General features: G+C 39.6%; 1 protein-coding gene across 2 annotated transcripts in view; it reads left to right on the plus strand.

Annotated features, from left to right (window-relative positions):
* TNPO1 (transportin 1) overlaps positions 1–13508 on the plus strand; it is a 54323-nt gene that overhangs the window by 10773 nt on the left and 30042 nt on the right. For both annotated transcript variants that reach the window (XM_040089692.2, XM_040089693.1), the window contains exon 4: positions 9958–10107. In XM_040089692.2, the coding sequence (XP_039945626.1) occupies positions 9958–10107 (150 nt within the window). The remainder of the gene's footprint in view (positions 1–9957; positions 10108–13508) is intronic.

The following is a 13508-nucleotide window of genomic DNA, read 5'->3' on the forward strand; positions in this document are numbered from 1 at the left end:
ATCTAATTTAAATCTCTCCTTGTTTAGTTTAAAAATCTTCTCCCTTGTCTTACCACTATCTGTCAGTGAAAAAAGTAGCTCTCCCTCTTTTAAGTAATGAGAGGCAACAATTGAGGTCTCCCCAAAGTGTTCTCTTCTCCAGGCTTTCCAACCCCAGGTCTCAGGATGTCTTCACAGGAGAGGTGTTCCAGCCTTCTGATCATCTCTGGGGCCCTTCTCTGGACTTGCTCCAACAACTAACTGTCCTTCCTGTGCTGGAGACAACAGAGCTGGATGCAGCACTGCAGGCAGGGTCTCAGAAGCAAGAGCAGAGGGAGAGAATCCCCTCCCTCACCCTGCTGGCCATGCTGCTTTAGATGCAGCCCAGAATGCGATTTGCTTTATGGGCTGTAAGCACGCATTGTTGGCTCATGTCCAGCTTTTCACCCGCTGGTCCTTCTACACAGGACTGCTCTCAGTGGCTTCTTCTCCCAGTCTGTACTCATATCTGGGGCTGCCCTGACCCAGGGGCAGCACCTCCACTTGGACTTGTTGAACCTTATGAGATTCTCGTGGATTCATTTCTCGAGCTTGTCCAGGTCCCTCTGGATGGCGTCCTTTCCTTCTGTTGTGTCACTTGCACTGCTCAGCTTTGTGTCATCTGCAAATCTGTTAAGGGAACACTCGATCCCCAGTAACAATGACTGCAGTCTGCGCTCAGGCTGTGTAGGGAGTTTATAACTGCTTTGCCCTACAGCGGTTGTCTGCTTCATCTAAAGTGTCGCACACTGGCAGTTTGAGCAAGTGTAGATTCAACAGGACAGATTTTTTAGTTTGATATCTCTAAGGAAAGAGTGTTCACATAACTTCAAGTGATGGATGTTTTTCTCTGAATCAGTAGATCTACTGACCAGAGAAAATTCTGACTGGCAAGCTATTAGTCTCAGGGACTTTGAGCATTGCAAAATAATAAGAGCTCCAGTTTTCTTCATATTTATTCCCCTATAAAGAAAGAAGACTCATGAAGTTGTAGGTAGAAACTGAAGACTAACGAGGCTGAAAATGGATTTATAATTGCTCAGAAGAGCAGCGTGGTCACTCAGCAAAGCATCTCAGATAAGTCTTATTTTCACTGGTACTCTTAACCTTCCTGGTAAGAACTCTCATGTAACAAAATACACAAAAAAACCCAAACCAAAACAAACAAATGAACAAAAAAACCCAACCACAAAAACTAAGGTCCTAAAATAATAACAATAATAAAATATTAAATTTATGAATATGTATTGAATTAAAAGCAGGTCTGTGCTCTTTATTTTCCATTTTAGCTAGATACACAGCTGCTTAGGAAGAACATCTCCAGCAGTGCCAAAACTATGTTCTGATATTTACCAGAGCGCAACCTAATATTGCTAATTAAAAGTCTGATGATATTGTTCAGCAAAGTTAGCCAGACTGAAGGGAAGGAAAAAAAAAAAGAATGCACACTGGGTACAGACTTAGGAAATAAAAATGAGAATGTTTTCCTTTCATTAAGTGGTCATTATAGGGGAAGAAGCTTTACTGGCTTGTAAGGGATCAGAGAAACAAAGAAGTCTAGCCTTAAAATAACATTTACACTTGTGTGCCAATGCACAACTTTCTATAGCTGTAAGCTAGTATCAAGCTATACCTATAGGATATAGACAGAAGGAAAACTAATCAAAATTTCCACTTTGCAATACCCTGTACAGCACCAGTGTTGTTTCCTGCATTTTGTGTTTCCCAATAGTCAGCAGTTTGAATAGGATTCTGAGTTACTCATTTTGATAACACAGCCTTAGTTTACTCAGTCAAGTAATCCTTGTCAACCAACAGCTATTCAAATGACAGATTATCACGTATTTTAATATATAAGATTCACCTTTGATATATTCAGAGTGACAAAACCTTTACTCATCTGACGAGGCAATTTCTTCAGATAGATTAATGACTCTATATGTGTATTCATTCACTGCCAGATGCTGTCTAAGCAAGTTCCATTGGTACCATCATAATTTCCTTTTCCTATGCACTTGATTAAGCACAAAAGTCCATGTTGTCATCCTCTTCCCCACCCTCAAAGAGTAAATGCCAGAGACATTACATTACTTTTAAAATGTTCTCAAACTACAGCACTGTCCTGCATATACTGTGTAGTTCAGGACTTTGTAATAAGTCTTGTTCTCATAACACTAAATCCCTGTTTCTTATTAGTGATTATTCTGCTCTTGATAGAATTCTAGGACTGGTTTGGCTGCTGAATCAGGAGACAACACATGAGACTACATGAGGGAGGAAAAGTGCTGGGACAGCCAGGTTGTGGAGGTTTGATAAGCTGAAAGTAGAAGTGAAACCAAAAGATTAGTTCTTTAACCTTTTTTTGTCTTAACCTTTACAAGTCTGTAGAGATATACAGAATTTGGCATTCTGATTGACATGTGATAATTATTAGTTAGAGTACAAAACCTTCCAAAACTAATTGTAGTAGGTTGACCTGGCTGTAGTTCCCCTCCTCATCTGGACACGGGAGAGAAAATATAACAAAAGTTCCTGGATTGAGGTGAGGACAGGAAGAGATCATTCAGATTACTGTCACGGGCTTGGGGAAATAGCTTACTCTATGACCAATCAAATCAGATTAGGTTATGACAATTAAGCCAAATCTTAAAAACACTTCCACCAGACCCTAACTTTACTCCCAGTTTTCTCTACCTCCTCTCCCCCAGTGATGCAGGGGGACAGGAAATGGGGTCTGTTGTTATTTCAACACATGGTCTCTCTCCCACTCCTCAGAGGGAGCACTCCTCATACTTTCCTCCTGTTCCAGTGAGAGGTTCCCTCCCACTGAAGACAATCCTCCGCAAGCTTTTACAACATGAGTGCTTCCCACAGGGTGCAGTTCTTCACAAACTGCTGCAGTGTGGATCCCTTCCATGGAGTGCCATCCTTCAGGAGCAGACTGCTCCAGTGCAGGCTTCCCTTAGGGGCACAGCGCTAGTGTGGGATCCTGCATGGGCTGCAGGTGGATATCTCCTCCACTATGAGCCTCCATGGGCTGCAGGGGGACAGCCTGCCTAATCATGATCTTCACCACAGGCTGCAGGAGAATCTCTGCTCCAGCAGCTGGAGTATCTCATGCCTCTCCTTCAGCCACCTTAATGTCTGCAGGGCTGTTTCTCTTACATATTCTCGCTCCTCTGTACTCTGGCTGCAATTCTTCTTGTAATTTTTTTTTCTTTTCTTAAATCAGAGAATCATAGAATATGCTGAGTTAGAATGGACCCATCAGGATCACTGACCTTACTAGCCCTGCTCAGGTCACCCCAAGAATCACACCATGTGCCTGAAACTGTTACCTAAATGCTTCTTGAACTCTGTCAGGCTTGGAGCTGTGACCACTTCCCTGGGGAGCCTCTTCCAGTGCTCAGCCACCCTTTGCGTAAAAATCCTTTTCCTGAAATCTGACCTAAATCTTTCCTGACTCAGCTTCATGCCATTTCCTCAAGTCCTGTCTTGGGAGTGAAGAGGTGAGCAACTCCTCCTCTGCTGTTTTCCCCCCGTTGTTGATGAACTCAGCCTTGGCCAGCAGCAGGTCCACCTTGGAGCCATTTGGCACTAATTCTGTTGAACTTGGGGGGACACTGCCAGGGGCTCCTTTTCAGGAGTTTAAATTTCCCGGCATTCAGGTGGTTTTAGAGTTCTGGCCCTCTGCAAAGCTCTGTGCCAAACGCAGGAAAAGACAGAGTCTTCAAGGTTACATGCTTCGTTTATTAGTTCTTATCTTACAATTTTCTGGGTGTCCAAAAGATGTTTGCCGCGGCTCGGACATCTGGTGACTCCTCCTGTCTCTGGGCTGTCCTTATCTTTTATACTAATTGCTACGTATTCTTTATTTACTATTTATTACCAATGTCTATCTACTATTACTAAAAAGGTCATCTTTACTCTGACCCAATCCTCACTAACTACTTTGTGCCCACATCACTGCTGAAATGGAGTGAGGGAACAAGAAGAAAGAAGAAAGAGACGAAACGCCCTAAATTCTCCATCTTGCCCCATTCACTTCAATGCCAAGAATCCCAAACTCACTGTTTTTTCACCCTGTGATATACTAAACTACTATTTTTCACACTCTTGTGGCCTGCAATGCTTCTTGCAGTGCAAGAAGCCTCTCCCATGGACTGAAATCAAAGCCAGTGTCTCTCTGAGCCCTGGGCTCTGGGCTGGGGTCCCAGACCCCCCTGCCCAGGTCCCTGACCCTCCAGGGCAACCAAAGGAATGCCCTGGACTCCAACAGGACACTTCCTGAAGCTTTTCACCTCTGCAGGTCCCTCTCTGCTACCAAAACCTTGCCACATAGACTCAAATGTACTAACCAACAAGTTTCTTTTCGGTCAGCAGTTCAATACTCCTCCCATACTGTCCACAGTTCAATTTTATTTACACCATCTTCTTGAGAAGCATAACTTAATATGCAAAGCTTGGTATCAGCAGAATACTGCCAGCTTTGTTTTGGTCTCTTACAGACATTCCTAAGCATAGACAATTGAGTGAAATTGTTTTCCATGACTCACATCAGTCAATGGAGAGCACTGATTAACTTCAGTCTAGTCACTACATTTCAAGGTCATTTATGTGTTGACATGCACTGAATGTTTTGAAATACCATCACTCCACTCCTGATGTGATAGTAACCATATCTATTTAAGTCAGAAGTGTTACACTTAAGGCATAGTCCAGTTTTTAAAAAAAAAAAAAAAAAAAGCAGGACTTTTTTTTTTATTAGGAAGCTTGTGAAGCTGTTTTTGTGCTGTATTCTTACATGTTGGGGCAGAAGAAATTGTTCATTTTCTTCTTCCCATATTACACAGTTCTGGTGAGATTCTTTTGTTTTGTTTTATCTCTTTTAACATTCAATCTTATTAACACATAGGAAATCTTCGTGTGCAACAGTAACACTAGTCATTGTCAATACACATTTTGTATTTATACGTAGTCAATCCATATCAATAGTTAAAACAAAGAATGACAGCATATTTCTGAAAATACGGCTTTAAGAGGGAGATTGACATACAGGCAGTTTTGCCTCAGAAAAGACCTCACTCTCAAGTCTAACATTGCCAATGTCACAAGATACCACAGCAAAATATAGCCACACTCATAAATCATTATATCACAGCTTGTGAATAGACAAATATTCTTATTCCAGTCATGCAGTTCTTTTAGCAATCTAGCAATTTATGTTTGACCTGCTTGTCAATGTAAAGGGCAAAAAGGAAATGCACAGACCATGGAAGGAGGGGCACAGCATGGGAAAGATGTGGAAGAGGTCTAGAGAGCCGCAAAGACCATCAGAGAGCTGGAACACGTCTACAATAAGGAAAGGCTGAGAGAGCTGGTGTGATCCAGCATGGAAAAAATAAGGCTTTGAGGAGATCTTATAGCAGCCTTTCAATACCTGAAAGGGGGCCTATAGGAAAGATAGGGACAAACTTCTTAGGCAGGCTTATTGTGACAGGACATGTATAATGATTTTAAACAAAGAAGGTTGGTTTAGATAAGATGTATGCAAGACTTGTAGAATGTGGGTGGTGGAATGCTGAAACAAAGTTGCCTAGAAAGTAGTGCCTCATTCCTTTAAACATTGCAAGATTGGATGGGGCTCTGAGTAACCAGATTTAGGTGAAGAGACGTTCTTGCCCATGGTGAGGACGTTGGATGAGATAACCTTTTTAAGGTGTCTTCCAACCCAGATCATTCTATGATTCTAAAAGGCATGGTGAAACATATGCTTACCTGGTCTTGCAGGTGGGCTACAAAAACCTTGTTGCTTTCACATGTGCAACGTTTGTCATACGAACCCTCGGCAGAAGAAATGTTGCTGTTTAAAGGACACACTTTGCCTCTTAAAAGCATTGCAGTAACCCTAAAATAATTTGTGAAATGTGGTATGCATCCAGTTGCACTGTTATTAAAATTTGGAACTAGTATGAGAATCTTGTAACAGAATTGAAAATTTACTGACAAACAAATGGTAATTGTTATATGGTTTTATTATAAAGTGAAGCAGTGTGAGAGAGGAATCTTCAGCTGATGAACTGATTTGGCACCAAAGATGATACCAAATGCCAGGGGTCTGCTTCACATTCCTTCTTTTTCTTGTACTATATGTTCTTGTCAACTCTGTACTTCCAAGTTGACTGAGACAAAAGGAGAAAAGACTGTGAGCTTTTTTGATGGCAGAAACATATGGCTGACAGAACTAATCACAAAATCTATGAAGACTGAGGAGTGTCTTACTCAGCTCTTAAGCCATCTGCCTGTAATTTTGGTGTTACAGCAAGAATTGCATACAGACCTATATTACTGTCTTCTGATGGTGTAGCTGTTAAGTTGTTGAACACCCTGGATTCCATAAATAACCTCGTCCAGTCATGTCTGAATTTTTTTTCCCCCAAACTAAGATTTTAAGATTCAGTGTTATTTCTTTATTATTTTAGTTCTTGGATATCAGATTCTGGGCTTCTGGGCTGCTTCTCTGTCTCAAGTGGTTGGTGTTTGTTTAGCACAAAGTCCTTTGTGATTTCTGCTTGTCACTCAATCTGTCGATAACTGATTTTGCTGCTCTTTTTTTTTTTTTTTTTTTTTTTTTTTTTTTTTTTTTTTTTTTTTTTTTTCTTTCTTATTTTTCTCATTTTGTTGCTTCTTTTTCATTTGTCAGAGATACAACTTCCATTATGAATCCCATGGAATCTTTGTTGCAGATACATGGGATAATGACTTTCTATGAAGATGTTTTCTGTTATCTCGGCTAAAAGAATGGACTAAAGATATTTCATACCATAGAATAGTTTGTGAAGGAAAAAAAAAGGTTCTGAAATTTTACCTTCATGTGATTTTTATTTTTATCTAAACTGATTGACTAATCTGTCTGGTTTTGACAAAAGGAACTTAATATATGTAGATCTCGGTTTGGTTAAATTCAAGCTGTTGCCTCGTCCCTTTTGTAGCTGTAGCCAGGCGTTCTAATGGATTAATGTTTTTCCTTAATGCAGTGTTTAATATTTTCATTCTAGAGTTTATCCTAATAGTGATTAGCCTACTATATTCTAATCAGGCTTTGGTTGTCAATGATTTCTTTCACACCAGGAAGGTAGTGCTAGATGATGGAGAGTTACAGTAACTTGTATTGGTGTCTGTGGCTGCTAACAATAATGGGTTTTTTGTGGTGTGCAAAAGTTTTAAAATGTGGAAATTAAAGGAGGATTCCTTTGGCTGCTTTTCTCCTCAGGCACAATTTTAAATAATTGTAATAATTCATGAATTACTGAATTTCTTGAAGGTGTGTGTACCTGTCAATGGATGACAGTTATGTAAAGCAATTGGACTTTGACATACTTTATTGGTGCACAAATTGATTTTACTTGTAGTTCAGAGACTATCTGAAAATTACTTGATTTGACTTGCCAAGTAACTTTAGTAATACTTGTGACAGCTCACAATAAGTTGTGAGGTTGAGAGAAATTTGTCCATGCATACAATCTTTTTTTTTTTTTTTTTTTTTTAATTACAAACCCTTTTTTCCCCTCCTTCTCCCAGAAATAGTGCTGGCAAGTGTAGTGCTATGCAAGTGAAATGAGTTTTGTTGTTGTTGTTATTTAGAAGTTGGTATTTAAATCATATAGTGTAGGTAAAGTTGTAGAATTGTCTAACATGTATTCATTGGGTGGCTTGCTGGTTTATGAAGATACTGAACTCTGAAGAACATGTTTGTTTGTATATCAATACCTTTGTAGTTCCAGAGCATTCTAACTAATGCTTCTTTAGAAGAACTAAAATAGGAACATAAAAGACAAGATTAAGAAGTGTATGAAGGCATTCCTGTCTTGGCACTCAAAATCAGTTGATTAAAAAGAATTTTAATTTCTGATCAGCCAAACAATCCCCTCCCTTCTGAAAAGCTCTGTTTCTCTTCTAACTGCTATAAATTGTCCAGTGTCCTTCGATCAGCCATCAGTAAGATATTGCAGTGTTGTGAGAGTCTTTGTGTTGTGGTGCAGTAGCTTTAGTTTGAAAGTACTTTATAATTGAAAGTTGTATCTCTTATTTTGCTTATCTTTATTTCTGTTGGCTTAATAATAGTTTTGAAGGGCTGGAATAGATCCATGTGTAGACTAATTCTTGACACAAAAGATTTCCTTATTTGCCCAAATCAGCACTTCATCAAAAAATGCAACAAGTGGCTAAAATGCTGATTAAAATCAGCTTCCAGTGCTATTAGGGTTGCTGTAAACTGTAAATTTAAATTTGTTTATAGTGTAAACTAACCTTTTCTATATAGAACATTCAGATCTTTCACTGTCAGCATATCTCAGACATAATGCCAAGTTACTCATGCCCTTGGTTAAGAAGAAAACATGAATCTACTCCACTATAAATGAAAAATCTAGACTGTTCTTTTTCCATTCCTCTACTTGGCCCAGTAGCTTTGAGAAAGCTCAGTGAACAGAACTCAAACTGTTGCCTGAACTTAAATTCTTACTCAATTCTGATTGCATTTATTTTATAGCTCATACTGTGTTAACCGTTTCCTGTAAACATTGTCTAAAGAGGTTTTTTCCCCTGCTTCCTCTAATTATTAATTTAATAGATCAGCATTTTTAATTTCTAAAGGTATTTACTTTGTAGAAAAATTGAACACTATATTCTTGTGTGAATAGGGGTAGAAGTTTTACTGCACATTCCCTACCTCATTTCCATATCCTACTGTGGTGAAACTGTGTTTGTCACCAGGTTTGTACAATATCAGTATTGCAGCAAGCCTGTCAGTATAATCAGAATGTCTGAATGTCTTTGGCTGACAAACATCTTTGTGAGCTTTCTGTTATCATGTGACTTCAGGTTTATTCCTTGCCTATATGTCTATTCAAAACTTTCTCTTAAAATGTAGAGTTTATAATCCAATATTATAATTTTGAATAAACAGAAATAATGTATCACAGAATCACACAATATGCTGAGTTGGAAGTGACCAAAAAGGATCACCAAGTCCAACTCCTGGCTCTGCACAGGACACCTCAAAAATCACACCATGTGCCTGAGAGCATTGCCCAAATGCTCCTTGAACTCTGTCAGGCTTGGTACTGTGACCGCTTCACTGGGAAGCCTGTCCCAGTGCTCAGCCACACTCTGAGTGAAGAACATTTTCCTAATATCCAACCTAAACCTCCCCTGACACAACTCCAGGCCAATTCCCTCGGGTCCTGTCACTGTCACCACACAGAGGAGATCAGTGCCTGCCCCTGCTCTTCCCCTCACAAGGAAAATGTAACTGCAGTGAGGTCTCCCCTCAGTGTCCTCCAGGCTGAACAGACCAAATGACCTCAGCTGCTCCTCCTACAGCTTCCACTCAAGGCCCTTCACCATCCTTGTGTCCCTCCTCTGGGCACTCTGTGGCCTTACATTAGGCCATTGTGGCACCCAGCAGTGCCCCAGCACTGGAGGTGAGGCTGCCCCAGTGCAGAGCAGAGCAGGACAATCCCCTCCCTTCCCTGGCTGATGCTGTCCCTGATGTCCCCAGGACACGGGTGTCCCTCCTGGCTGCCAGGGCACTGCTGACTCATGTTCCACTTGCCACAAACCAGGGCCCCCAGGTCCCTTTCCATGGCACTGCTTTCCAGCATCTCATTCCCCAGTCTGTCTGCACATCCAGGGTTCCCCATCCCCAGTGCAGAATCTGGCACTACCCTTGTTGAGCTTTATATGGTTGGTGATTAATTTGTGTGCTCTGAACCTGAAAAGGTTTGCTAGGTGAATTGATGCGTGTAGGTGGAAGGAGAGATAAGGAAATTAAGATTAATATCTATATGTAAGCTTTGATCTTGTGCCATTGTTCTGGAAATCTGCTTTATTTCTGTGAGTTGATTGTAGATTGACTGTAATTATTTTCTCTTGCAGATGAGCCAACACGTTCTTTGAGTGGTCTTATCTTGAAGAATAATGTAAAAGCACATTTTCACAACTTTCCAAATGGGGTAACTGACTTCATTAAAAGTGAATGTCTGAACAACATTGGTGATTCCTCTCCCTTAATTAGAGCTACTGTAGGTAAGTTTGTTCTTAATGCTGTCCTCTGCATTCTGAAAATGTTTTTGATATGGGTGAGAGCTGTACTAGGGACATAAAAAGTTACTAAATTTGTAAAATTGTTTGTTTCTCATAATTGTCACAATGTCACCATGTTTCAGTGAAATTTTCCTTTATTGTGAATATAAAGATGTCATAGTTTAGATTCCTTTTATCTTAGATGTGATATAGTAATTCATATTTCTTGAAATGTAACTAAGTTTATTTGAATCTGCTTAAATTGAGCTTGCTGCCAGCTGATATACCTAAAAACCGGAACACAGGAAAGGTCTGACTTAAGAACTATTGCAGTACTCTGATTGCATCAATGAAATGCTTCTGTTAGCTGATTTTCTGCACCCCACCCCCAAAATGCACACATATGCACAACCCTTCAGGGAATTATCATACCATGCATAAGGCACTCATGTAAAGAGCTTCTGTCAGCAAACAGTAGATAAAGTGTGGTGTATAGAACTTCACAGTGTCATAAAATCATGAAATGGTCTCGGAAGAGACCATAAAGATGATCTGGTTACAGTGAGAAGCTTTATTTTTTACATGAATTTTTGATTTTGTAAATACCTTTTTTTGATACATGTCTTTCATAAAATACATATATTCGTATTATATACATCATTATATGCATATACTATACGTGTATTTGTGTAATTTTTACTGAGTCCAAGGTAAAGTTGTTTTCCTGTCTGTTCTTTGGAAATACGATTTCCTCCAACGTTGTAGTAATTTTCCTGGTCTGCTCAAAATCTAGAAAAAGAAAATATATATTTGAATAGTGAAAATGGGTATGGGTGTCAGTTCAGAAAGAAATTCAGCTTCTCTTAGTTGACCCCTCTTATAAAATAATCTACCAGTTGCTGTTCAGAATTATTTGCTTTTTCTATGGGATTCCTTCTCCAGGCATTTGGGTTACAGACTAAAGACTAGAGAAAATTACTCATTTTTTGGCTTTTTCCTGCTGTCTTGCCAGTTGAGAAGCTGCTTTACTATGAATTCTGTTAATGACCACTGTTCCTAATGAGACTAGAAACAGATCTTGGAGTGGTGGGTGCTCTTTGAATTTCAGGTTGTAGAAGTCATGCTTACTTTCTTTGTTCATAGGCATTTTCAGTGGAGTACAATGGAGCTAGCTAAGGAACATATTCAAGCTCCATTTGGTTTGCTGTCTTAGGGTTGTTTGGTGATGGCCTGTGTGGTGTTTTCTTGAGGGAGGTAGGGGCTGTTTGTTTTCAAGCAGTTACTCTTTAACTTTTCCTGATAGGAAATGCTTGTGGATTAGTATCTCCAAGTATTGTTCAGCTTTAAGTGATGCTTGGAGGGATTATTAGGCATGTATGAGCTCTGAGATGAGTAGCAGCTTGATGAACTGCTTGCCTAAGCGTTGCTGTTTCACATGTGTTTGTCACCCTTCTGTTTGAATTGTTGTATCCTTACAGTCTGACCTTGGTCTGATACCCACTGGATTCTTGGTACTAGTGAGATGTAAAGATGTTATTACCTACCTAGACTGCCTTCTTAGCATGAGGTGGAGATTAGAGCTCCTCTTTCTGATGAGAACATGTTTTTGTAGTTCAAGCACTGTCAATTTAATGAGTCAATTGCAAATAACATCTCAGGAATTCTGAGAGCGACATGAGCAAGAACATCAGAGAACATTTAATGCAACATTCACTTTCCTTTGTGGTCTCTAGCATCTAGTGCTAATCAGAAAAAAGGTTATCACCTTTTAGCCCAGATGGAGGCAAGCTGATTAATCCCATCTTCAGAAGTCACCTTGTTGAGGAGAATGAGCACGTGACTTGAGACCAAATGATAACTGCACATTGTTTTATCCTTACTTAGCTTATCCTTGTTCTAATACCCAAATGAGTAAGTGTATCTCCTGTGTGCTGTTAACCTGTGGTACGGGTTTTAAAACCATGTGCTGATTTTGAAATACAGATTCAAGCTGAATTTGTTGAGGGCCTACAAGTTTAGCAGAATATAAATACATATCTTTAGAAAGTGTCTGCAACTGTTATTAAAACTTTCTAGGGACTCTAGTCTGGACAGGACCTTATTGTATTTCCTGATTGAAAGCAAACAGGGAAAATAGTTTAAGTATTTGAAAGTAGTGGAGGAACTGGAGAGCTTTACTGCAGGAGGAGGTTGAAAACTAACAGTTGCCCTGTAAGGGGGAATTTTGTTATGAAGTTCAGCTTTTAAAAGTTAAGGAGTTCAGAAATCAGCTTCAGGAGTTACAGAGGCAAGGCACCATGTGTACAGAAAGTTTTTTATGACATGTATGGTCTGAATTGCATGCCAGACCATTTCATCCTCCGAAACCAGTTCTAAGACCTTGAAAAGATCCCGCATATTGCATCAAAGAATAGTGCAAAATATCTGTTAGTTACTGTGTGTCCTGTCCAGAATGTCCTTTGCTCTATAATGTTGTCCTCTATTCTTGTGTATTTAACAAGAATTTTAGCATTTTATTCCAACAAAAAAATGATATATTGTGGATAGCTCAAGGAGAAACCTCGGGAAGCTTTTTCCATTACTTTTTTCTTAGGAGATTACTAGTTGTAGTAGTATCTAATTCTTCTGTGTTCATCCTCCTTAGAAGTAACTGCCAGTAAAACAAAGGATTGTTCTAGCCATTACATTTTGCATGGGGAAAAAATGGACTTATACAAATTCAGTCCTAATTTATATGTAGCCTTCTTGGTCCCTGTCACCTAATTAGTTTTCCCCAGGATTGCTATATGTGGTGGAAACAGAATTAGGGACCCTTTGGGCTGACCTGTCTATTTGCTGGCTCTCACAGATCCTAACTGGATGACCTACCATGGTGTTTAATCTTTAGTAGGTATCTTGGTAAGTTTAGTAGGTATCTTGGTGTTAGAATGTGTCCTTTTGTGTAAACATAGGGAAGTTGTGAACAGGTGATCCATCACTGTGTTGTAGGTTTATTGAATGACAGATTCCCACAGTCATGCTTTCCTATCACAGTAAAAAGGTGACTTGGGGTGAATACTCTGTATTTATTAAAGGTCCAGATCTTTACAGTATTTAGTAAATTTAGAGCCAAAGCTGCCCTGCTCTGTTATTAATTTTAAATTATACAGATAAATATCCTGGTTTAGGGCAAATTTGGGAGAAAACCCCTGAATGGGGTCCCTCTGGGAAGCAAACGCAAATGGTCTCTCCCCAACTGGGCCAGGAAAAGAATTTCCTTGGAGAAAAGGGGAAAAAACTATTTATTTAACAAACAAAGTGCCCACAAGCACAAAGAATGAATAATACAAAACAGTAAAAGCTCTTTGTCACTCTGGAGTGATATGGCAAGTTCAGAAAGTCCTTGCTGTGGGTAGCTCAGCTCA

The sequence above is a fragment of the Hirundo rustica genome, chromosome Z (genome assembly GCF_015227805.2).
Source record: "Hirundo rustica isolate bHirRus1 chromosome Z, bHirRus1.pri.v3, whole genome shotgun sequence".
NCBI classification, from domain to species: Eukaryota; Metazoa; Chordata; class Aves; order Passeriformes; family Hirundinidae; genus Hirundo; species Hirundo rustica.